A 27,479-nucleotide genomic window follows, 5' to 3' on the forward strand; every position below is an offset into this window, starting at 1 on the left:
GGTATCAGAGTCCACAGAAAATTAAAAAGTTTCTTTTTTTTTAATATTATTTTTAAAGTCATATGCTATTGACTTTCTAATGCTAAACTTCTTGAATAATTTTGAAATGTTTTTTATCCATATTTTGTTTGCTATGTTCAATGAAATTTCTTAGAATCTAATTTCCTCCCCCTTCCTCACTTCTAAAGAAAACCACTATCAGCAATATCCCTCTCCAAGCAAATATGTCTTGGGCTTCTAGATAGAAAAAAAGTCACTCAAAGGTGGAAAGTGTGATCGTGGCTAATACCAGTATAACAGCAATCAATGATGGTGGGGTTTCTTAGCTAGCTGGTATTTGAAAGTGATGAGCAGAAATCTCAACTAGTCAGAAAAAAAAAAAGTCTCTTTTACTTTAATTAATTAAAATATAGAATTCTCTAACAGTAACATGTGTAAGTAACAGTAACATGTAAAAGTACTGTGTTCCTGTGTGCTTTTTAAGTACACTAAATTCTCCGGACTCATCGGGACTTTGGCGAATCTGGATTAAGGGTATTTCCGGATTATAAATCATCAATTTAAATCGGGTAAGATGGTATGTACGGACTCATCGGGACTTTGGCGAATCTGGATTAAGGGTATTTCCGGATTATAGATCATCAATTTAAATCGGGTAAGATGGTATGCAGAAATTATACAATTAAAATTATGAAATCATAATTTATGAAATAAAAAGCAATTATGATCTAAAGGGTATCAAAATTTACAAAAAAAAAAAAAAAAGCTTTATATTTATTTGTTTACTTTATTAAACATTTCTTTCAATGTAAATTGTTTAAGTTGCTTCGCTTTTTGTGCTGATACTTTCTCTTTAATTCTATAAACAGACAAAATTTCGTGTTCAGTTATAAAGTTCCACTATTCAAGTCCTGTAATTGCTGTGTCGAGAATACTGATTAACTTGTCAATCAAAATTTTTTCGTTTTCAATAACCTCTCTGTCACTATCGGAAGTGGTATTTTCTGAATCTAGAACCGTACTACAGATTTCGCTGTCCATTAATTGATTGATGATTGGGGCATTGTCATTGCAATGAAAAACTTCTGTCATATCATCTTCATTTATTACCACTTCTCCACATTTCTTTACAAAATCCAATAACTGGAAAATTTCACCTTTAGTTTGTGATGTCCAAAAACCTTCAAATTCGCGGTTATCATCTTCATCGTCCTCACCATGAAGTATTGAAGCTGGCCATAAATTATGCCAAGCATTTTTTAATGTATCTGGAGACACATCCATAAAGCATACAAAAAAAAAGTTTGTGGCTTTGAGGTCCGGATTATAGATCATTCCGGATAATGGACGTCCGGATTACGGACTTTGTACTGTATTATATAATTTTCTTTTTTGACTTTCAAGAAGTGAAATAGTTATATATAAAAAAAGGGAGATATGCAAGTAAATATAACGTGTATATATGTGTGTGTAAGGAATGGCTTCTTGTTTTTTTCATGGTGTTCTGTATGAAAACAAATGTTAAAAAATTTCAATATTTGAATTTTAAGTGTACAAAATTTTAATTGCAAGCAGATTTTAAATGAAATGGTTAGCCATTATAAATAAAGTATGAACCCTAAAGAATTGAAATAATTAACCAAACTTGGATTTCAAATAGAAAAGTTTAGTGTATTTCACGAGATAAATAAAGTTATTATTTTTTCAGGAGCAAGTAATTTTAATTCTTCCCGAGGGAGAATAGGTTACATTGTTTATCTTTAAAAATGCATAGAACCTTTTTGTTTAACATTATAGAAAAGTTTAATGCATTTCAACAGATAAAGTAGTTATTTTTTGAGGAGCAAGATAATTTTGATTCTTCCTGGGGAAGGATAGGTTACATTGTTTATCTTTAAAAATGCATTGAACCTTTTCATTTAGCATTTAATATTAAAAAAAAAGTTTTTTTATATTTTTTCATGCTTAAAATTAATATACATTTCTCACATTTATTAATTCTTGAATAAATGTGAATGTTGAATGTTAAATTCTTGAAAAATGCTTGATTAAAAAAATTATGTTAACACTCTAAATTCTATTTTTTTTTTTTTTTTTTAAACTTGTAATGTGTATTTATTGTAACGTATTCATTTATTGCTTTAGATCTTTTGTCCCTTGCCAGTCCTGAATCATCAACAAGTTCTCCTGAGAATTTTGTGGTAGATTATTCTTTTGATAAATTAACTGGAAATAATAAAAAGAATCCAGTGTCACAGCAGCTTGTTTTCATTGGTCTCTCAACTGAAGCAGTCATTGGAATTGCATTTGCATCATTTATCATTGGTGCTGGTTTGATGGCTACATTATGGCTTATTCATATGCACACAGGTAAATATTTATCTTTGTTGTTTCCAAGATAATTTAATAGATTATAAAAATTGACAGTAAAATGTTTTAAGAATGATATAAATTGACAGTATAGAGTCTGTGACCAGTAATATAAATATAATGCATATTTAGTAAAAATACATGTATGGAAGAATTCAGTTTAATTCAAGTAAAATCTCATAAAATCAGAATCTAAGTTTTAAAGAGATTCATCTACTAAAATATCCTTTTAGGAAAGTTGGCATTTTAAGTGCATGTGTTGTAGATGCATAAAGAAGAAACTTGCAGGCATGGTTTTGTTATTCTTTTAATTGACACACATTTTTAAGTTAGCACTAATAAATTGGCACACTGATTGCCTGTTTTTTTAATTTTCTATGTTTTTAATGACAACAGGGAGCAACAAGTTTACAATAGAAAGCAGAGAAGCAAAGGTGACATACTGCAAGATGAAAGTTAAGAAGAGTAGATTTATTATGGTTTAGAAATTTTCTTATTGGCTGTTTGAGTTTCAGTTTTCAAAATCATCTGCATCACCAGTGTTATATAAGAATCGTATAACATGAAATTAATTTTAATATGATGCAGTTTAAAGTGATTTATTATATACAGGTACTATTTTTAGGATAAAAATTAAAATACAATACAAATTAAAATAAAGTGTTAACCTTTTAACTGTCGAGTTATTTTGATGATTTGGGTGCATAAGTAATTTTGTTTTATTTCAAAAATGAAATGTTTGCCTCATAGTCAAAAAAATCAAAAAAATGCTGTGCACTTTGAACTTTAACCTCTATCCTTTGAAACATTCAGTAAAATGCTGCCATCTGTTGAAATGAAGCCAAAATAAACTTCTCACGATATATATTCAGGTATAACAATACGATGCACTCAAAAAAAATTAGCCCAAGTAATACTCGGGCGTGACATTTTGGAATACTAATGCTGTGCCCGAGATTATTTCAGGCATGACAGTTAAGAGGTTAGGCAAATTAAAGTTAATATTTTAATTTAGGGGAAATCCCTGTCAAAGAGAAAAAGGCTTAAGCCCTTTTTAAGAAGAAGCATTAGAGCAGTAACAGAAATATCATTATGAATCATATAAATCATGAAATTTTGAACTAAATAATAAATTTTTTGAAGATAATTACAATTTTTAGCATCCAGTTTGGAAAAAGTTCTTCTTTTAGTTAGTATTTGGCTTTACATTTTATAATTTAAAAGAGAAGATTCAGGTACTTACAGTTGTTGCTGATTAAATATCTTGTTCTTTATTCTTGAGCAGAACAATTCAAAAGCAAACCATACATCATAAGTGCTTGTCCTTCAAGAATTACATTGATACCAAATACCCCCGATTAACAGATTTTGGAATGGTTAGAGAAACAAAGGATATGCCTTTATCCATTTTTTGCAGCAATTTCACTTTTTGTTTAATGGACTTCGAAATATACTTTCACTTTGTAGATCCTTTACATATTAGTAAATATATATCGGAAATTCTATTTGACATAATTGAAAGTTCAAGCTTACTTTTATAAAATTGCTGTAGTAGTCTTCAAAAAATAATAAGCCGGATCCAATTCAAAGATTAAGGAACAACACAATCTGCAACATTAACTGAATTAGATAATTTTAGCTTACCTTATACCGTTCATTATACATTAAACGCGCATGCGTAAACGTATTATGCACACACGCATATGCGCAGCCCTAAAGGTCTTATGCGCATGCATCAATGCGACACATGCGCAGAAAGTTTGTGGCTTTGAGGTCCGGATTATGGGTGTCCGAATTAACGACTTTTGACTGTATTTTAAAAAGCAGTAGGCAGCACTCTAGGTAAACAGAAAGTTGGGTAGCAAGTGCAATGTGTTTGAAATCAAAGCTTAGGACAAATAAGAAAAAATGATGCTCAATAATAAGTTTTGATTTGTTTTATCAAAGTTCTTTGATATTTCAGCTTAAAAAATTGTTATTGGCTGAAGCCTTTTGTAAGTCATCTGCATCAAAGCATTACATAAGAACTGATACTTTCTAATTATCTATACCCCCTCACAAAAAGCCATTATTTTGGTTATTGTTAAAGATTGGTGTGTTCTCTTGAAAAGTCAATTAATCTCCGATTGATAACAATAATTATTTCTTCTTCTTCCCCCCCACACTTTTTAGTTTACTACATTGGTTATCATAAATTAAGGAAAAATCACAAAATAGCGATAACTCCCTCAAAAATAAGCCAAACCTTGTAAAATATTAATATGTTGCCAAATAAGAGTAGCTGAGTAAAACTGCAATATACAAATTAGTGGCGCTGCACTCAGAATACGTCATATACGAGAAGAATAAAAGTCCATGTTTGAGAGCAAGCTCACATATTTTACTGTGATAGTGACATCAGAAATGTGAGATAGCCAATTCGTAACAATGACCTCCAGGCATCATTTGCCTGCAGAACTACAATGGAAAGCCATTGGGAGACTAGAGGCAGGATAAAGTCAAACACAAGTGGTCAGATGGCTAAATGTGAGTACTTCTGTGGTTCATAGACTTTGGAGGCGATTTCAAACCACAGATTCGGCATCTAGGAGGTTAAGCAAGGACGGCCAACTGCTACGAGCGTCGATTACCGATATTTGACATTGTGTGCATGCAGGAATAGAACCACTACACCGACTCTTCTTAGATCCTCCCTTGCAGCAGCCACCGGAAGGTTGGTGTCAACGTCAACTGTGCATAGAAGGCTTCACGAAGGTGGTCTGTATGCGAGACGACCAGCCATTTGCGTGCCGCTCACGTCACACCATAGGAAGGACCGTTTTCAGTAGGCACGACAACATGTCCACTGGACGCCTGATCAGTGGAGGGCAGTGCTCTTTACAGATGAGTCCAGGTTTAGTGTAGAAAGTGATAGTAGGCATTTTTTGATATGGAAAGAACCTGGATCCCCTTATCTTTCAAACATCCATTAAAAAGATGCATACAGAAGAGGCAGTGTCTGTGTTTGGGGTGGCATTTCTTTGGGTAGACGCACAGACCTCCATGTTTTTCCAACGGAAACCGTGAATGCTCTGTTTTATAGAGATGACATCCTTGATGCTTATGTGCGCCCCATGTGCCGGGGCAATAGGTGATGCTTTCCTGTTACAGTACGATAACGTAAGACCACACAGGGCTCGAATCGTAGATGATTATCTTCAACAGCAAACAATTATGCGCATGGAGTGGCCAGCTCGATCCCCAGACTTGAATCCTATCAAGCACGTTTGGAGTGCTTTTGAGAGATGTCTAGCTGCTCTCAATCTGCCCCCTCAGACCCTTGCAGCACTAGCTATTGTTTTTGCATATATTTTATTAATCTTCATTACTGTCATGCATATGAACTGTGAATTTAAACGTTACTGACAATTTTGTTACGGTGAGTTTTGAAAAACATGCTGTTCCTTAACTTTGGAGAGGTCATTGTATTATGTAAGCACTTTCTGAAGATTTGAACAGACAATGCCATATATTCTAAGTTTGGGATGACACATCCAAATTCATTCACAGTGAAATAAAGATCATTATGCCCCTTTCTTCTAGTCCAACAATATGTCTGAGCAGAAATTCACTTCAACTGCTTACTGTCGCCTGAATTCATCACTGTTCTTGCACCACTAGGATATATAATAATGCTGACATTTTTTCCTAAATGCTTATGTCAAAGCGATAAACTAATATGTTCGAGTTCAAAAACTGTGTTCCTCCCCATTTGCAATAGCACTAATAAATGGCACATTGACAAACTTGAGGTACTGCAGTATCAAACTACACTGGTTGTCATAAATTAAGAAAAAATCATAAAAATAGCGATAACTCCCTCAAAAATAAGCCAAACCGCATAAAATTTGAATATGTTGCCAAGTAAGAGTAGCTGAATAAAACTGCGATATGCAAATTAGTGGCGCTGCTTTCAGAATACGTCATCTGCGAAGAGCATAAAAGTCAATGTTTGAGAGCAAGCCCACATATTTCACTGTGACAGTGAAATCAGAAATCTGAGATAGACAATTCGTAAAAATGGCCTCCAGGCATCATTTGCCTGCAGAACTGCGATGGAGAGCCATTGGGAGACTAGAGGCAGGACAAAGTCAAACAGAAGTGGCCAGATGGCTAAATATGAGTCCTTCTGTGGTTCACAGACTTTGAAGGCAATTTCAAACCACAGATTCGGCATCTAGGAGGTTCAGCCAAGGACGGCCAACTGCTACGACGAGCGCCGACGACCGATATTTGACATTATGTCCACACAGGAATAGAACCGCTACTCTGACTCTTCTTAGATCCTCCCTTGCTGCAGCCACCAGAAGGTTCGTGTCAATGTCAACTGTGCGTAGAAGGCTTTACGAAGGTGGTCTGTATGCGAGGCGACCAGCCGCTTGTGTGCCGCTCATGCCACGCCATAGGAGGGACCGTTTTCAGGCACGACAACATGTCCACTGGACGCCTGAACAATGGAGGGCGGTTTTCTCTACGGATGAGTCCAGGTTTAATCTAGAAAGAGATAGTACACGTTATTTGATATGGAGAGAAACTAGAACCCGTTATCATCCGTGAAAGAGATGCATACGGAAGGGGCAGTGTCTGTGTTTGGGGTGGCATCTCTTTGGGTGGACGCACAGACCTCCATGTCTTTCCAAGGGGAACCGTGAATGCTCAGATTTATAGAGATGACATCCTTAATGTTTATGCGCGCCCATATGCCGGGGCAATAGGTGATGCTTTCCTGTTACAGGACAACAACGCAAGACCACACAGGGCTCGCATCGTAGATAATTATCTTCAACAGGAACAATTATACGTATGGAGTGGCCAGCTCGATTCACAGACTTGAATCCTATTGAGCACGTTTGGGATGTTTTAAAGAGACGTCTAGCTGCTCTCAATCTGTCCCCTCAGACCCTTGTCGCGCTTGCAACTGCTTTGCAAGAGCAATGGCTCTCGCTTCCTATGGAACTGATAGACTGCATAACTGAAAGCATCACACGTCCCTCAATGTGCTGTATTGCTTCTAGAAGCGATTATATTCCATATTGAAGGTACTTTTACTATAGCAAACTGACACCTTCGATTTGTTCATTTTATACATGTGCTAATTTCTCTACTACCATAATTGTCTGGTAATTTATTTTTATGTTATTTGATACCTTACTATATGTTGTATATTGTGGGTAAGTTTCATAAAATTCTACATGTAACGTTTTCCATAATCGTGATTTTTGTGATATTTCCTTAATTTATGATAACCAGTGTATTTTGTCTATTTTCTGATTCACAAAATATTTCTTTCTAGCTTATTATTAAACTACTGGCATATTTTCCATTACAGTAGACTAAATCGCTAGTATTTAAGCTTAATTTTCCTAGATAATGATGTGCATAACTTTCTCAAAAAGGAATTATGTATAGCAAGATCCACTTGATATGGGTATGTTCCATTAAGGTCCAGCTAAAAATAAAATAATGTTAAACAAAATTATTTTTACACATGAATAATGGAGATATGTGAAACTGAAGAGAGAATAAGAAAATTTATGTTTTAAATTTTATTTTGTCACATTTGTTGTTAAATACTGTTTTATTACATTAATTATAGACTTATTTATTGCTAATACCGATTTTTTTTTTTTTTTTTTTTGTAAAAAAATTCATGAAAATTATAAAGTTTGTGTAAAGAAGTTATGTTTGTGATGAAGAAGATTCTTCCTCATTTGAAACTTTTTATGAAGAAGCCATCTTAGCATCTTTTGCCTTTTCCTGTTTCATTCTGCAATTAGTTTTTGATAGCAAAATATTGCATCAATGACACTTTGTTTTGCCTTTAGACTTCTATCAAAATTTTAATCATTTTGTATAAATGGATCCACGATTTTTGTTAAAGTGGCTGACCTTTTTTTTAAAAAAAGTCCATCGAAATTTTGCTTCTTATCTTCAGAAATGTTGATTTCATCATTTTCATGTACTTGTTGCTCGACTAATTTTTTTTAAAGAATGTTAATAAAAAAATTCTCACCAGTTGTATCTTGCAATAATTTTTCAATATTCTGTGCATTTATATCATCCAACCCTGTTTTGTTAGCTATCTTGACAGTTTCATTGCATCAACAGTCAATTCTCTTGTGTCAGTGTCCTTCCTTTATAGAGTCATTAGGTTTAGAGGCACGCTAGGGAAGCAGAAAAGATGAAAAATATGCAACCACCTTCGCCGGCAATCAAACCATGGACCTCTGGAATACCAGCCCAGCGTGCTACCTTACACCACGAAGGCACGCTAGGGAAGTGAGAGAAATACCTTATACAGTCAAAAGTCGTTAATTTGGACACCCATAATTCGGAATGATCTATAATCCGGACATCAAAACTAAAAACTTTCTGCGCATGCGCCGCATTGACACATGCGCATAGGCGTTTACGCGTGCGTGTAAGACCTTTTACGACTGCGCATATGAGTGTGCGCAAGTGCAGAATACGTTTTCGCGTGCGTTTTATGTATAATGGACGTATAAGCTAAAATTATCTAATTATCTATTTCAGTTAATGTTGATGATTGCGTTGTTCCTTAATTTTCGAATTGGATCCGGTTTATTATTTTTTGCAGACTGTAAGAGCAACTTTATAAAAGTAAGCTTAAACTTTCGATTATATCAAATAGAATTTCCGATATATATTTGTTAATATGTAAAGCATCTAAAGCGAAAGTATGTTTTGAAATCTGAAATCTGTTTATCAATTTCACGCTGCTCGGCGGGCACGTAATGAATTGGAAGTTGATTTGTCAGCACTATCCTTATCTTCAGCGCAGATGTTTTTATTTGGCTTATAATTCCTTACCAAATGTAGTATTTCATCTCAATATGCTCCGTCTTTGATATGATTTAAAACAAGTTAATCGTCATTATAATTCGCTTCCGATAGCGAAGAAAAGTAACAGAGGTTATTGAAAACGAAAAAATTTCGATTGACAAATTAGTCGTTGTTCTTGACACAGCAATTATAGGACTTGAACAGCGGAACTTTGTAACTGAACAAGAAATTATGTCTGTTTAATATAATTAAAGAGAAAGTATTATCACATGAAACGAAGCAAAACTTAAACAACTTACATTAAAAGAAATGTTTAATAAAGTAAACAAATAAATATTAAGCTTTTTCTTTTTGCAAATTTTGATACCCTTTAGATCATAATTGTTCTTTATTTCATAAATTACGGTTTCATATTTTTAATTTTAGAATTTCTGCATGACATCTTACGAGATTTAAACTGATGATCTATAATCCGGAAAAATCGATAATCCGGAATCGCCGAAGTCCCGACGAGTCTGGATTAACGACTTTTGACTGTATACCCCTTTTTAAAGGGCGACTAGGGTTTTAGGGGACCTAGTCGCCAAATCCTGGGTGCAGAGAATCATCACCCACAACCTTTTTAGTTCGAGCGCCATTTGTAGAGTCATTAGGTTTATTGGAAGCAGAAAAGATGAAAAATATGCAACCACGGACCTCTGGAACCTGGATTCTTCACCGGGAATCGAACCACGGACCTCTGGAATACCGGCCCAGCATTTTTTGTTACACTGCAAAGGCATGCTAGGGAAGTGAGAGAAATACCTTATACCTTATCTCTGGTCATGCATTCTTCATGCTCTTTTCAAACATTTCTCAGTCACCTTATTCCAGGAAAGTTTGATGTTGTGTACAATATCCATGATACTCTTTTTTTTCCAAAAGTCTGTAATGGATTGTTTATCTCCATTGGTTCTATCAATCAGTTGTCAGAATGTCCACCGCATAAATTACGCATTAAAATTTGAAATTATTCAGTGATCTGTTGGTTGGATTAACAAAGTTGTACTTAACAGAAAGAAAACCACGTCTACTAGAATGGATGCTGTTAAACCTTTGCGACACAGTGTGCCCGGCCTGGACACACCTAAAAATTTCCTTCTGTAGGCACAGAAAAATTGAATGAAAAGGATTTATAGGTTACTATAGGTTACTCTGAACCTTCTTTATTTATAGTAGATGGCAGCTCAACACAAACCAGTCCATATGTTTTAGCCATGTCCCTCATTTTTCAAAGAAATCTTCCAGATTTTGTTTAATGTATAAAAGGAATTGTTTGAAAAGGAATTTCTATGTTATTTTTTTATCTGTATGCTAATCTCCTTATTCTATATTAGTGTTAAATTTTAACTTGAAATCTTGCCTAAAATCAAACGGCGAACCCTAGGTGTGCTCAGACTGGGATCACCGATAATCTAGGACAACTGAGTGTCTGTATTTTTTATTTCTCCACATCTCATCGGTTAGTTCATTGACAACAATGCTTGTTTCAGTACTCTTTTCGAAACTCTATTCAATTAGTGTGTCCACTTTGAGCACACCCACAAAATTAAAACGATAAGTGCTATCTTCACAAATCTTTACTTGTGTACTCCTCTAGGCCTAATTAGACTGCCTACTTTTTTTTTTTTTTTTGTTACAAAACTCCAACTTTAAAAGGTAGTGTGCCAGAAAGGGTTAAGTTGAATAAATGCATTGCGTAGCTTGGAGCATTACCGATCAAAAGTCAAGCTCTTAGTTCTAATTTTTTAAATATACACTAGTGTTTAACAGACAGGCAAAAACGTCGAGTAAACCAGTTCTCAAAAATTTTTATAGTGATTCTAAACCTTTTATTGGACTCCCAAATTACTTTTAAAGATGATTTTTTAAATTCCCTTCAATGCTGTTTTGGTTTTGAAATTATAAATGAACAGTGGTTTTTAATTTAAAGTCTAAAGTTGAACTGTGTTTTCATCAAACAGATTACCTACCTCACCTGAGAAATTTAAATAAAAAAAAAATCTGTGAGGAAATAATATCCTAGTGAGTAATTTTCCAATCTAGTGACATATCATGGCGTCTCAAATCTCTTGATGTAACTGTATATGATTTTTTTTTCTGGTTGGATCACATTAAGGTTAAGTTGTACCATAGTTTACCTGCCACACCTGAGAAATTTAAATAAAAAGAAAAAAAAAAAATGGGTGAAGAAATAATATCCTTGATTCTTTTTAACAAGTTTAATCAAGTTAGGTTGGATGTTCTTTGACAACTGGAAAAAATTTTCATGAAAGAGATGCTTCGTTTGTTAGGTGTCTTCATCGAGACAGAAACTAAGCTATCTCTTTAATGTTATGTGTATATATGTGTAATGACATCATCTGTACTTTTCGCCTTGACTGAGTATCAGTTTACCCTAGTAGTTTTTAATTTGAGACATCCGACATGGTGCTTTTTTATTTGCAACTTTTTTTGAGAATCAGACTTTATAAAATGTTATTTTTATTATAAAAATTGGGTTGCAAATTCCTTTTCATTATTTGATACTCCTAAACCGGAAGTAAACGTTTAAATTGGAAAAAAAAAAAAAAAAAGGTGTCAAATTTTTGTACAAAAAATAAAATTATTGCAGTATGTAAAGACAAAAGTAAGTTTGGAAAATTGTCGAAACAAATCAATCCTGTGGGAAAAATACAAAATGTATACTCCTGAAAGTGTATTTCATCAATCATTTTATTATGTGTTGGGTTTATTACTTTCATCAACAAATCTACTGTTTGCATAATGTTAGTTCTATTCATCATCACTGCATGATTAAATGAACAGTAGTATTATTTTAACATCACCCTTATCATCATGAAGTTTGAGTTACTGATGAATTTTAAGTGTGAACATATTCATGCCACACAAAAAATTCATATATTCTGATTACCCACACTCCCACTAAAATGTCATAAACTTGTTGGCAACTTTGAAGAGCATTTGTGAACTGTTGGTGATTAATTTTTTTCCCAAGCTGATGTGACAAAAACAGAGCCATTTTCAGAATGGTACCTCATTAAGAATTCCATAAAAGAGCAAGCAATCTATAAAATTTAAAAAGCAAGAAACATTAGTAATAAAACTTCTCTTTTCAAGGTGTGTTTTATTACTAATCTTTTTTGGAATAAGTATAATTTTTTTAGCTTTTGTTCCCGTGTACACAAAAATCTCTTTTCACTTAGAAAACCCCAGAGAATTGCACAAATTCGGCATTATGCACAACTTCGCATTTTGAACCTGTTGTTGGCAAGTGCAGAATGAAGCAAATATTTGTTGTTAACAGAATATGCCTGTCTTCAAACCAATTTCTGACTCACATTCTATCCCTTTTTCTTGCTGTTTTTCACACTGCATTTTTATAAATATAGTCATTTAACAATTAAGCTTCAGCCAATATAAGTTTTTGCTTTCTTTATTGTTCCATTCTGCAGAAATGCAATGCTTTCTTTTTAATCAGCCAGCAAACTCCACATTCCTATTATGATTCTCTATGAGAAAATCAATATAATCAATGCAAAATTGAAGCACTTCTCAGAAAAATGATCAGGAAAAGTGCAAATGCATGTAAACAGGCATGTGGTTGCATATCTGGGTTCCTACTTAAATACTTTTTTGGCAACAGTGTGGGTCACCACATAACTATTTTGGTGATATATTATTGCATTGCTTGATGAGTGCTTTTTCATGACTTCTTGGTAGGAGTACAGTTAATGAAAAAAAACCTAATCAGTATTTTTACTTTGACTTATGTTTTATTCCAAGTATATTTGCATGCCATAAAATCATGTTACTTTTACTAGCTACTGGATCTAGAGTTCTCTAGGTTGATAGCATCATGTCATAAACAGATATGCAATTTGTGTTAGTCATATGAGATCATACATTTAATTTATGGCAGTGTAAAACTTAAATTATACTGAGCCTCTTTTGCCAATAATAGTTTGGTATTGATTATTTTTTTAAAAATTTTTTTTATAATTCTTTTACAGAACCCTCTCGACGTTTAAAGCAAAACAGAAAGAAATCTCCGAAGCAGTACCATAATGATGATCAGTTGAATTTTGAGCGAACAGAATGTGCGGACAATACTATCCCATGCTCTGTAAAGCCATTGTCTGTGCATATCTGCTCGTAACGTATTTTTATTGCTCATGAAGAAAGAAAAGTTAGAATGAGCAAATGTGACTTCTTGGAGTTATTCTATCACCTTAAGTACAAGAATTCTCATTGTTGTGCATATCATGTTTTTTGTGTGTTTGTGTAATTTATTGTCATCGTATTATTCCTATTACACATACCTCATGATTTGCATACTGCATTTTTTTCATCATTATTCGTCATCCTGTAAGCCCATTCTGCCAATAAGTACAATTTTTAAAGATTTTAAAATTGCTGTTTTTCCTTTATTGTATATTGCAAAAATTGTCTGTTCTGTTTTGTGTTCTGTATAGATGTGTGCACTTTGCTGCATTTTAAAATTTTGTCCTATTTATGAAATCCGTCAGACAGTGTAATTTCATAAGTACTTAACTGTTGATTTCTTCATAATTTGTGAAGTAATAATGGGCAGTTATGTATGTGGAATTTATAAGTACAAAGTGTTTTATTTTTGGTATATTATTAATTATTTATTTGGTAATGCAGGTAATTGCTTTTAGAAATGTTTTTTTAACAGCTTAAAATTTATAGCAATAAATATCTACTGATATTTGTATTTCAGTAATTAAAATAAGTAGTACTGAGGCTAATATTGTTTTTATATATTTTAATAGTGGGTTAGTACTTTGATGAAGTGTTGCTCATGAAAATGAGTGTATAGATAAGACGAAGGACATCTCAAACACAATAGAAAGCCTTATTCCCAGTAAATTTCCCTTGTAGTTTTTAATTGTGTTAGTACATATATAGAAAAAGCAAGTACAACAAAGAGTACAATGAAATGTGCAAATGGTACAAATTCTCCAAAATTTGCACAGTTTATATATAGCTATTCTGCGAATTTTTTTAAGTGTGTTGTATTTTTTACATTTTTCTCTGTATAAATATAATGACCATATTTATCACAAAAAATAACTATAGATTTGCATAATTTTGTTTTGTTTTCTTTGCTCAAATGGTCATTTTCGTCTAAGTTATTCATATAGTTAATTATTTTCACTCATTTTGTATGATATTCTCGAATAATAAGATTAGTGTCGTAAAGTTTTCTATGTTTGCAATATGTTAATAGATAAGCTTCATGAAAATGTATACATATAAAATTTATCAAACGAAATAGATTATGTATATATATATATAAATAGATTATGTATTATACATATATTATATATATACATATATAAGCCAATTAATGTGCTGAGCAATGAGCATATTTGTAGTAGAAGATTACAAAATGCTTTAAATTTAATAGATGCGTTATCATTTGTGTGCCATGAATTTTCAGAAAATAAGCCTTTATGATTAATACCACAATGGGAAAGTTAGTTCAGTTTTAAGCACTTAAGTGCACATTATTATTTAGAACAAATATTTATTACAAATTGTAAATATGCTTCGTGTTTCAATATAAATAATGAAAAAGTATAACCAAAAAACCAAAAGTATTGGGAAAAATTCTTGAAGGAACTGAAGTTTTTCTCAAAATCTTAGTTTCCTTGAATTTGATGGAAGATTTATCTAATATAGTGTTAGCTCTTCATTTGATGGTAGTAGGGTTGAAGTGTTATTTTTAATTGATATTCTGTGTTAGCAATTTGAAGAAAGTTTTCTCAATTAAAATATTTTCAGTGAATCATTACAAATATTGGCTAATAATTAGAATCGAGTAAAAAATTTTTCATAAGTAGATAACCTACTTTTTAAATGAAATATTCTTAATTAGAAGTAAGTTCTATAATAAAAAATTGGGTTTTCACGTTTTCAGTGAATCGTTTCTAGTATTTGTAAGTTGTTAGAAATCAAATGAGTAAAAAGTCTTTCATATTCATGAAATACATAAATCTTAAAAATCGGTCTCATTCTAAATAGAGAATCTATTTATAAAATTAAATATTTTCAATTAAACAACAAATGTAATAAAAATAATATTTACATTTTGTTAAAATTGCTGATGTTTTACTTGCTTGTTATTTTCACGTATTCTAAATATTTTGTGTAGTAAATAAAATTTTTGTTAATGGTAAAAATAAATAAATAAAAAAATAGGAAGTATTATTAATTGCTAAAACGTTCCTAAATGGATAGAATCTGAAGTCTACAGAGCCATGAAAAAAGTGTTAAATAAACAGCTATCAGTTTCAGAGCATAACTATTCCTTTCCCATTAACTTGCTTAAAAAAAAAAAAAAAAAAAAAATCATGTCCCACATAATTTTTTAATCTGTATTAGTATTTACATACATTTCACCATAGCTTTAGGTCACTAAAAACTTTCCTTTTGATAATATTAGTCAAAATTTCATTAAAAACTTCATAAATTTCTCTTCATATTCTAAAATGTGCAGTTAAAATAAATACATAATGTAAAGAACTTAAATTAGTCACAATATGTTTTAAAATAAAAGAATTGTATTGAGATATTCCTAATCCTAAAAAAGCAGGAATACTTGTGATGAAGACTAAGAAAATATGTATGTGATATAATATTTTAGTAGTGATAAATTGATTCAGTTTAGATGGAAAGACATCCAATAACTTTAAAGTACCCCTTGTTTATCAGTTGGAATTACTGAAATAAGTTAAAGAAAGTGAAGACTAGTGTAAGGAATGCCATATTTTGTAAAAATTTGTCTTTTCACTTTCATTATAGAACTTTTTTTCAGAGCAGAAATGCACAGTATCCCAAAAAAGGGAGGGAATTAATTGTCCTTTAAAGCTGACAGTATAAACTTTCAGTTTACTTGTAAAACTGATTGTTCTTAAAACTGACAGTATAAACTTTCAGTACCACATTTATGTGATGAGTGAATAATCTGAAGTTACATTATATTAATGGTATTAAAAAAGCTAAAATTAAATGTTATTCTGACTCCTGCAAAAGAATATTACTTTATTCAAGAGATCCCCATCTCAAAGGAGTCCTCTATATTTCACTAGGGAGAAGTGTCCTATGTGAATACTGATTATGAAGTTAATAATTTTGAGACAGGTATTTTTGAATTTTCTCTGAATTGAAAAAATAAATAAATAAATAAATAAACTTTTTTCAAATATAACATGATATTGCAGACTAGCAATGTTATGTTTTAGCACATTTTTAAGAATATATTTTAATTCTTAACATAACTTATTGAATGTCTGGGAATTGATTGTTCTAAAATAAATTTTTTTATACCAGTTCAGATACATAATTTGAACAATATAACCACTGAGTTATCATAATATATGGCTGATATCTTAATTTATTAAGAATTAGAAGTAAAATTTCAAAAAGATATTTCTGTGTTGTATATTTTTCAAGTATTCATTCATATTTTGGAATTCTTGGCAAAGAAAGTAATTAGTATTATGCTTGGTGTTTAAAAAAGATTGTGCAACTAGTTGTGTACTGAATGGTTGATCAGCTTCAGTTTCAGAATCAAATTACATAAAGTCTGCTTTCAAACTATTAGAACTTTATGATGCCTTTTAATGCGAATATATGAAATTAAAATTTTTATATAGGCCTTCTTTGAAAGACGTTAATGTTTTTAACTGTCCTTATCCTGCTAAAGTTATTTTTATAAAAATTGGTATGTAATATGAAAAAATTATTATCATGGTATGTTTTAAATGACTTTTACCTTGAGAAATAAATGTGATTTAAGAGCTGTATAAAATTAAATTTGAAATTTTAGCCTTCTTATAAATGATAATTTAAAATTAATGTTGCTGAATTAATGTCTTCTGAACACGAAAAAAAGCCTTTCAGAAGTTAGCATTTGTAAACATAATATGCAAGCTTTTCATAACAGTATTTGTATGTGGCCCTCAAGAATTTTAATCAATGTTATCTGTGTTTCTCCTCCTTCAGCATATTCTACAGTGGAAAATATTTTGTTCAATCACTTTTTGACATTAGAAACATCGTTAGTGGAGACTTCCCAAAGTTTTTGGAATATTATATTATATTTACATTATGCTGCCATATATTTAACATCACTTGCTTTGACAAGTGTTGTCTCTACAATAATATTGCACTCTTCTAATGATTAAAAAACCTGTGACAGACCAATGACTTAATGTTCTAAGCAGTCACTGATGTCTGGAAGTTCTGTTTCAAAATGTCTATCAGTTTGATTAACTGTCTATCTAAATTTACTGCCTCATATTACCGTAGATACATGGATTGGTTACCAGTATGTGATGGGCAGTGGTGACAGATCGCTTTAGATTAAGGGACCTTTAACTTAATTTTAAAAATGTACTGAAATTTACGGCATAATTTTACATTAGTGAGCCATAGGTTGATCATCAGTGACCGACTGGTTGACCACTAGTGACAACTAAACTGCTGAAAGAAGTGAGCAGCAACCTTGATGGGCCCTGATTGCTTTGATTTAATTTTAATTTAAAAATCGTCTTAAATGTACTGCAATATCCCACATCCTTGATCTACAAGTAGCCTATCAACCAGTAGATTGTAGGTCACCAATAGCCACCCTGATGTTGGTGACACTGGTTGCTGCTTTGTCGAACCTTTGTTTAAATCCTGGAGAAGGCCTGAATGTTTGTGTGGCATGAGGCTACTCAAAATGCTGATGAGCTGAAAGTCCTCTCGAGTGGTTTGGTGCCAGGGGAAAAGGGGTAGAGTCGTTTATTCATCCCTCATGATGCTGTCCCTTAAAATTCTGGTGAAATTGTTCTGCTGGGGTACTATATCTTGTACTATGTCTTTGAAAAAATTCTTGGATCCTCCCCACTTGTAGGTCGTCAGGGAAGCCTTGAGAGACCCTGATGTTCTTTAGTTTAATTTTTAGTTCAAAACTTTATTGCTCTGCTGTATGTGCACTGGTGATCCACTGATTGGATTGATCACTCTGTCTATGTAGATTATCTAACTAATAGCCTTGGTGCATACTTGCACTCAAGTATGCACCAACTTCTAGGTGGTCTACATGTAGCTTAATTTTAATAAAAAAAAATATTTGATTTCATTGCAGCACAGCATATTGTTGCAAATGATTTAGAACCTGTAGATCATTGGGGACCAACAGCTTTGATGAATGCAGGTGCTCATTGATTTAATTTAAAGTATTATGTAAATGTATAGCAGCGCCTACATTTGTGACCAGTTAACAGACTGATGATGGCTGTCAGCATGTAGGTCACTGGCAACGATGCTCTTGATGGTTACCTTCATTTTTTTAATAATCGACTTAGATGATATAGTTTTAAGTGCATATGATATATCCAGTTGGTTATTTTTTATTAACAGCTGCAGTATTATTTTAATTGTTAAATATGTTTATAGTGCCATATATTCTGAACCTGATAAAACCTCTATAAAAATTTAAGTTCAATTTATTTTTATCAAAGGACATTACATAGCCAATATGTTGTAGTTTGAAAACCTACCATATTTGATTCTTTTTTTAAACTGGACTTAAGATCTGTGAGCTACTATTTAAAAGATATTTAATAGTGTAATCTTTTTTAAAACACCTTGTGTGCTACACTAAGCTCCTAAAAACTGCTTATTTTTCACAAAAAATTATTATGCTTTATAAGTAGATAACTTAAAAATAATATTTCAATAAAATGTATTTTGGGAATAGGAGCAGTGGAAGACATTGCAACAACCCTTTTAAGCTGTTATTTAGTATTAGTTCTATATAATAGTAATCCAGGCATCTGTTTTTCCTTCTTCAAAAAAAGTGGAAATGACAGTTTTATGTTGTGATGTTAACTTAAATATATGTACTGCGAGAATACATTGTTTATAAATTGAAAGTCAACTGCATTTATATTGGTTTGAAAATAGATGTACATTTTAAAGTTTCTTTTAATAGTTGGAATATTTGCATCAAGTATCACTGATGCATTTAAAAGTTGCAAAACTTAATATTCTAAAAAGTAATTAATAAGATGAACTTTAATCATGTTGTTACACAGATTGCTCAGCACTGATATTGGAGCTTAAAATATGTGACTGTAAATTCACCTTGACATCCATATATATCAATGGTAATCGATTTAATATGCTGTATTACTATTTTTAGAACTTAAAATTAACAGGTTCTTATATTGCTAATAATTTTATATTCACCACATCACTATTCATAGTAGCATAAAGAGCTGTTACTCATGATAGCTATAATTGCTTGTTTGCAGTAGTTCATAAGCAGCTCAGTTGTACAAAATTTCTCTGCCGTACATAATCTGTTTTCAACAATGGCCTTTTTATCAGATATATTTAAAATATACTAGTCAAGGAAATCTAAAAAAATAGTTATTATTCTTTTTAATATATAATATTTTTCAGATTTGTATAAATATTTTAGAATTAGCCAATGATAACTTAAATTTTTTTCTATGCACGCATGTAAAGTAAAATTTTGTAGTAAAAGATATAAGCTATTTATTTATTGTTTTTAAAAAATATGAAATTGTTTTTTGACTGTAAAATATATTTGCACTAAGCAGAGGCACTTGTCATTTTATGAAAGAAGTGCAATGATTTTGTTTAAAATATAAAATGTAACATAGTCTTGCATGCAGCAGGTGCAGATTAGTCATTTCACTAAGTATGTAATAAATTTTTACAAGCAATTATGTTATATATATATATATATATGTATATTTTGTTGGCAAATTAATGTTTGATTCAGAATCTCTTTAAATATCACTAGCTAAACATTATATTTAAAAAGGGATAATTAACTAAGATGGCATTTTTTGATTTTCTTCTTTAGAATATGAAAGGTCACAATGCTCTGAAATATCCTAAATTGTAATTGCTAATAATTTTTTTTTTTTTTCCATCGCTATTGCAGAGGAGAAAGGAAAACAAATCAATACTTTGATAGTATTTGTATGTTTAGTCACAGAAATATTTTTAGTTATATAAAACATTATCAGTTATGTAGATTCTGTTAAGTAGAAATTTATTTATATTTGAATTTACTTTATTAATTTCAGTCTGATTTTAGAGCTTTCTTTCTTTCTTTCTTTCTTTTTTTTTTCAATCCTCTGTCTTTTGGTATATGTGAAATTTTTCTATATGTTTTGTACATGTGAAAAGTAATATCTTACTAATAATTTTATAATGGAAAAAGTTGTACTATATTTTTATTTGCTTAAAAAATGATACCATAATTAAATTCAAATATTGTTAGAGCTTTCGAAGTAACTAATTATATATTTTATTTAAATAATAACAGATAATATATTTGTGCATTTTTTATTCATAGCTGTTTGTTCACAAGCCATGTAGTATTAAAATAAATTTGTAAACTAGTGATCAGTCTGTATTTGTGAATGGTTACAAATCATTTTAGTAGTCTGAGCAAAAAAAGATCAGTAGTATATCTTGATTAGATTTTATTATTTATGTTATTTGTGTTTATTATATGAACCAGTAAACTGATCAATCTGAAAAGTATTGAAGCTTTTTAATAAATCATATATATAAGGAAAATGAGAGGAATATGTGTTGGTATAGTATTAAAATGAAAAATTTTATGTGTTTTAGATAATTATTGAAATTAATCTTGAAGAATTGTGGAAAGTTGTTTGTGATTTGTTACATATTTGGCATTCTGTTTTTACCAGCTGGGAATTTTTAGCATTTTTAAAACTAATCAGAAGCAGTATTTTATTTGTGTGAGTTTTGAAGCGAGCTCTTAACAAGAATAATATTTTGATTGTTTATTAGTCAAAAATATACAGCTTACTAATATGAAAATTTTATTTAAAAAAAATAGAGAATGTAAGTGTTGTATCACCAGTTCCATTTTAGCTCACACTTGGAAGAGTTATTAAATAATTTTTTGTTAAGTATTGCATTGAAAACATATTTTGATTATATTTCCTCCATTTTTTGCAATACTAATTAAGCCTAATATAAATTTAAAAAGATAGTTATTTATATTGTTTTAAAATTATGAGTTTAGCTTTTATTGAATGCTGTTAATTGTTGCACTAAAGAACAACAATAAGTTGAGTTTGTAGGTTTAGATATAAGCAAGTGGTTTTAAAAAATGTGTTATTTATTGTTATTGTTTTGATGAGCTCCTCTTGTTTATCAGATCTGTTAAATGAAAAATATTTTGCAGTGATGCATTTCAGTCAAGATCATAATCATAGTAAAATTATATTTTTAGTATTTTATAAAATTTATAGCTTTTTTTAATAATTCAGGTATGCATTTTGTATAATAGCAATATTTTTCATTATATTTGCTCAATGAAAGTTGGGTATTGTAATATGAGAGGCATTTTGGTACTCATAGCAAATTAGAAAATATTTAATGAGGAAAAAATTGACAGTAAAATATTCTAACTAAATATCTACAATTTAAATATATGTATACATGTACATGCACATATTATAAACATTCATTTTGCTAGAATGGAAATTTCTACCATGCTGCTTATTATTTCATGATAAAAGATACTTTCTGTTTCCAGAGTCACCAATTATTTCTCAAAAAATGAATGTTTACTCTGAGAATTCTGTTTCACTTTGTCGGTAGCAGTGCCATATTCTTTTGTGGGTTTTAAAATTTCATTAGGTAAACACTATAACTTCTATAATTTATGGCTTTCATGTGCATTTATCTTTTTAATATATTCTCTGCATTAAAATTACTTATTTATGTCTCTGTACTATTTATAATAATTTTATTTTTTTCTAAAAATCATATTAAGTTTCAAAAACTGTTTTCTTATATTATAATGATTTATTATTCATTTAGGTTATGGCATATATTTTATTCAGAGCTTATAAAATACTCATAGGTGCTAAGACAGATCATGCATTTTCTTTTTTAAGTAGTTATAAGTCTTAGTATTAATGCACATTAGTATGCAGTACAATTTAATAATAAAATTTAGATAGAAAAGTTGAGAAAGATACTTTCTGATTGGTCATTTTAAATAGGGTTAAGTGAATACTGGAGTTATACATTTATATTGTGTGAAATTTTCCATAATTTAGTATTTTATTGCTGTGTGTACATTCATTAATTTTAATATATCAGTTTATGTATTAGTAAATATTAGGTAAAGGGTCTACAAATTCAGGAGCTAAAAATTAATGAAAATTTTCTTTTAATACCTGAGCTTTCATAAGTAAGTGCCAGTTATTTTGAACTAGTTTCAGAAAAGAATAAATAAAAATTGTAGACCCTCAGCACTGTAGTGAATTAGAATTCATTTATTTATCTCATTCTATTAATTTGTTTGAGATTTCGTATTTGTTATTTGAAATGTCTTTTTTACCAATAATGGCCCTGCAATTGGAAAATTTTTTAAAATGTACATTTTTGTTCCTTAAGACATAGTTCCTAGTTATGTATTTAATGAGCTGCATAAATATGTAGCAATATTAATAAGTCTGCCATTTTTTCATCATTGATCAACATATGATGATTTTCAGTTTAAATAATTAATAAATAAGTTGAAGATATATGATCATTAGAATTAATTCTAATTGATCATAAAGTTGGGGTACTTTTCACACAGATATTCATCTCATTTTTGTTGTGTCATGTTATTTTAAGAACATTATATATACATATATAATTTTTATCCCTCTTCATATTTTTTTATTTAGTTACTATCTGTTTCTTGTTAAGATACATACTGTATAGATATTGTATGTTATATTTCTCATTTGTTTAAATGAAGGTGCTATTAATGACTGGTAATTTCCCTTATTTGACTATCTCAGGAATATTTTTTATTGTTTATTTATTTTCACAATAAATATTTCATGTTTGTTTTATTTTTTAAATTTTAACTGATGAATAATAGAAAATGGAAATATTATGAGGAACTTTTAAGTGTGTGGTTACTTTTTTTTATTTTTTATTTAAATGATTTTTAGCATTTGTATATTTGAAGCTATGTAATGCTAGTTCATTTTTATAATAAATATTCTTGTTTTTAAAAGTTAAAAAAAATTAACTTGTGACTATTAATCTGATATTAAAATTAGGCAAAAATGCGACCTTAGATTGGTATAGATGTTGAATTTTATTAAAAATCCTTGCGAAACAATTTTTTTGGCCTAGTTTTTAAATTTTGTATTGGTATTTTCTTTTCCAAATATAGTATTAATTTGATGTTAAAAGCATATATATCTATTGAAAAAGTGCACAATTATATCAGTTTATTTTAGAAAGAGTTCATATGAGTTTTTAAAAAAGTGCACAATTATATTATTGGTTTGTAAGAAGCTAATAAATTGTATGTTATTGTATATTGTGTTATATGTCTGTACTGTTAATTGTGCATATTATTTCACTAAAAAGAGAATGCATTTAAGATCTCTCAAATTTGAATGCCAGGAAAGGATTTCCATAATGGCATAAACTATGCTAATAAAGTTGCTGTAATGAATTCCTTTGCATAATAGTAGAACTCTAATTACCTGAGCTCTGGTTATCCAAAATTACAATAATATCAATTATTTGTTATGTCTTAGTCAAATAAAATTCAGTTTGTGATTTACGAATTATTATTTTACAGTTTAATAATTTAATAATGTAATACATATCACTAAGCTGGTACTATTTTACATCAATTAAAAAGTTCTGAATTTTATTTTGAATCAAAGTAGGCTATGCAATTTGTTTTACTCCACTAGCAAATAAATTTACTAGTAAATTAGTAAAAGTAAAAATAAGATCATGTTTCAGGGTCTACATAAATAGAAATTAATTTTATCATTTTATTTGAAATGGTAAAATTAATTTCTTTCAAAGGGCAATAAAATATTTCATTATTTAACTTTTATTTTAATTTTTTAAATTTGTATCACAGAAATAAAATTAGTTTCCTCATCCCTTAATTGCATTTCGAATAAAATATAATGAACCAAAAATAAAATTTCACACTGTAGTAAGTACCAGTTATCTTCACCCTCTCCACCCCCAATTCCAAAATAAATGGTAGGCAGGTTTCCAGTTAGTCCAGGTATTTGGGTTCTGCTGCATCCTTTTTTTTATTAGGTCCGGTAAAAAAACCCTCTTTTTTTAACTTGCAAAATATAAGGCAGTTCATTAATGTTCTGTTGCCATTAAGAGGTTATTCCTGGATTCCCAAGGAAGCTGTACTTGTACTTATTATTATGGAGTAAAGCAGTTTTGAGGAATTTTGATTTTAATTTTCATTTCATGATTCTACCTCAGTTCACTCATTGTAAATTTCATCATTTTCTCATATATTAGACTGGATTAAATTTCAGAAAGTAGTAGTTTAAATAAGTTTGTAACAGCCTTTATTATTACACTAAATTAACCTTTATATGAATTTTTATGTTAATTAATTAATTAATTTTTTCCATGTTTCTCTAATTTCCATGTTTCTCTATTTTCCATGTTTCTCTAATCTTTATTATTATTATTAGCTTAGTCATGTATGTGAGCTCCAGTGAAATTTTAATGCATTTTGTTATCATTTTATTGGTCAACTAGCACTCAACTTTATATTTAAACTAGTCATCCTCTGAGTTAATCCAGTCTTTCTTGAGCTGTAACATCAGTATTTAAATAGATGTCTTTTAAAGCTAATATATATGTTAGATTTGTTTAAAAGCTGTGGACACTTGTAAATCTGAAGTTTGTAAGTTTCAGTTTATGCCCTAAAAGCACAAACTGCTAATTTATACTCAACTGTGTTTTAGTAAGTGAATTATTGACAAATATTTTATGTGTGTGTTTATTTTTGACTGATCATTCAGCATTTTTTAAAATTTTAACATCAAATACTCTACTTATTCAAGCTGTTGAATTGCATTGAATATACTATAATTAAGAGTTATGGAGATTTTGGGTGCTGCGCAAGTACATACAATACATATTATTAGTAATGTTGTAAAATGTATTTTCTCAGCATTAAAAGCATTTCATGCTTTATAAATCTTTATTTTAGCCTTAATTTGATTTCATTACTTCTTTATATTGTGATATTTTGTTCAAGCTGTCATCTTCTTATCAGCAAAATAAGAGACTTAGTAATTCAGTTTGAGGAAAAGGAATAGGTATTATTGAAAAAAATCTTGTACAAAAAATAAGATAAGAATCGCAATATAATTTACTTAATATATTATAAGTTAGAATACATTTTAAGAGAATTTAAAGTATTAAAGGATAATTAAAACGTAATAAAAATTTTAAGAATCTTCATATGGCTGTCTTCCATAGAATTATGTTGAGTATTTCTAGAAATTTGTATTAATAAGTAAAAGTATTAGCAATTTTTTTTTTTCAAATGCAAAAATGCTGCATATTAAATCCAACAGAGAAAGCGAATTTCGGTATGTTGGGAAAATATAGAGTTGGAAAAAATTTTAAATTGAAAGATGTAAAAGTTGATACCCCCCCCCCATTTTTATGGTTTTATTACTTTAGAAGCTTTAACATGTTATATAAGCTGCTGACATAGGGCATAGATTGTGGATTATTCCAGCCATTATACATGTGCTATTATATATTATATGCATACTCGCAGCAGACATTTTTAATAAATTTCCTAATGATTATTATAATATTTAAATCAAAAGTAAAATAAAATTTAAAAAATGAAAGTTTTAAATTGTATATTTAATTCAGTGCATTGAAACTAACTTTTTTTTTTAATTGGTTAAATATTTACATGCAGTATAATCATTTATCTAACAGTTTGGTATTAAAATATTAAATATAAATGAGAATATACTTCATTTTGAGTTAATTACTTTGAAAAAAAGGTAGGAAATTTCAGAATCAAGTTTTAAGATTTACGAAGTGGATTGTAATGTTATTGTTGAGGTTTAGCTGCTTTGTATTATATTTAATTTGGACCATTGTGTAGATTTTAATACTTGAGTATTTTGCTTCTTTTTAATTTCTTTGTGTTAACTTGTTATGTATTCTCTTAAATTAAGAATATTATTTGTGAACAAATCATGTAATTAAGTATTCACATAAGAATTGCATTTATTGTTTAAAATTATATTGCATTGTTTCTGCTAATGTTTTTTTTTGTAATGTAAAATGAGACTTGTATTTTATATATGTAGTTCTTACACCATTTCTTCTCTCATTTCGTTTATTTGCTGGAAACTTTTTACTGTGCATTTGGAAATGTGTATTAGAAAATATTTAGTTGATTAGATCATTTTAAAATAAATTTGTTTACTAAAAACTTGGGCATTCATTACTTAAATTATGTTACATAAATTGTAAAACTAATTAAAAAATATCTGTTTTTAACTTTTAAATTGTGATATTTATTTTAGTTGATGCCATTTTTAAGAAATATCAGTTGTTATTTCTAATCCTTCTGATCATGGATTAGATACCAGATCAGGTCTACAAATTTTCAATTTTCATGGTAAATACTGTGGGAGACAGATTCTAGCTTTTGCCACCTTTCCCTGTCACCAACCTCTCAAAAGGAAATTTCAAATAATATTTATGATGGTATTTTAAATACCCCCAATCTATAAAAACCCTATATATATGCAAACATCTGTGCCTTCTCCTGGATTTGAACTCAGTGCCATTGCTATGGCAGTCAGCTTTGCCTATCTATAAAATCACGAAGGCACACTTTTAGTTTTTAGAAAGTATTTATTTATAATCTTAGAATGTATTATATTGCGGAGAACTGCAATTTCAGCAAAGTTCTATTTTTATATCTCTATCCAAAGTGTGGCCAGTTACAAGTTACTAAATATAAAATATTGCCATTTACAAATTATTAAATATTACATCTTCCATTTTTTTTTGGGGGGGGAATCTAAATTTAGTCCAAATACCTGGCCGGCTTTCTAATCACTCTCCCACTTCTAGTTCTTTGCTCACTGCCCCCGTAGCAGAGTTTGGTAGTTTATCTTCTAAACTTTGCCCTTGAGAATATCTGGGATCATATCCTTTTACATCTGTTTTCTGTGCATTAACTCCTCCTTCTGTTCCTCTGATATTCTCTTCAACAGCCGAACTGTTTTCTTTAGTGTTTCTAATGTCTTTTCTGTTTCTTCTAAATACTGATCCTCCTGATTTCAGTATATATGATT

General features: G+C 30.1%; 1 protein-coding gene across 1 annotated transcript in view; it reads left to right on the forward strand.

Annotated features, from left to right (window-relative positions):
* Positions 1-26,605, forward strand: part of LOC118181816 (transforming growth factor beta receptor type 3-like) — a 116,307-nt gene extending 89,702 nt beyond the window's left edge. Inside the window, exons 16-17 of the mRNA XM_035351020.2 lie at positions 2,146-2,370; positions 13,266-26,605. Coding sequence (XP_035206911.1) covers positions 2,146-2,370; positions 13,266-13,411 — 371 coding nt within the window. The 3' untranslated portion in view covers positions 13,412-26,605. The remainder of the gene's footprint in view (positions 1-2,145; positions 2,371-13,265) is intronic.
* Positions 26,606-27,479: the final 874 nt, after the last annotated feature.

Source organism: Stegodyphus dumicola, chromosome 12 (genome assembly GCF_044657685.1).
Source record: "Stegodyphus dumicola isolate Sdum_Otavi_A_Nest chromosome 12, ASM4465768v1".
Classification (NCBI taxonomy): Eukaryota; Metazoa; Arthropoda; class Arachnida; order Araneae; family Eresidae; genus Stegodyphus; species Stegodyphus dumicola.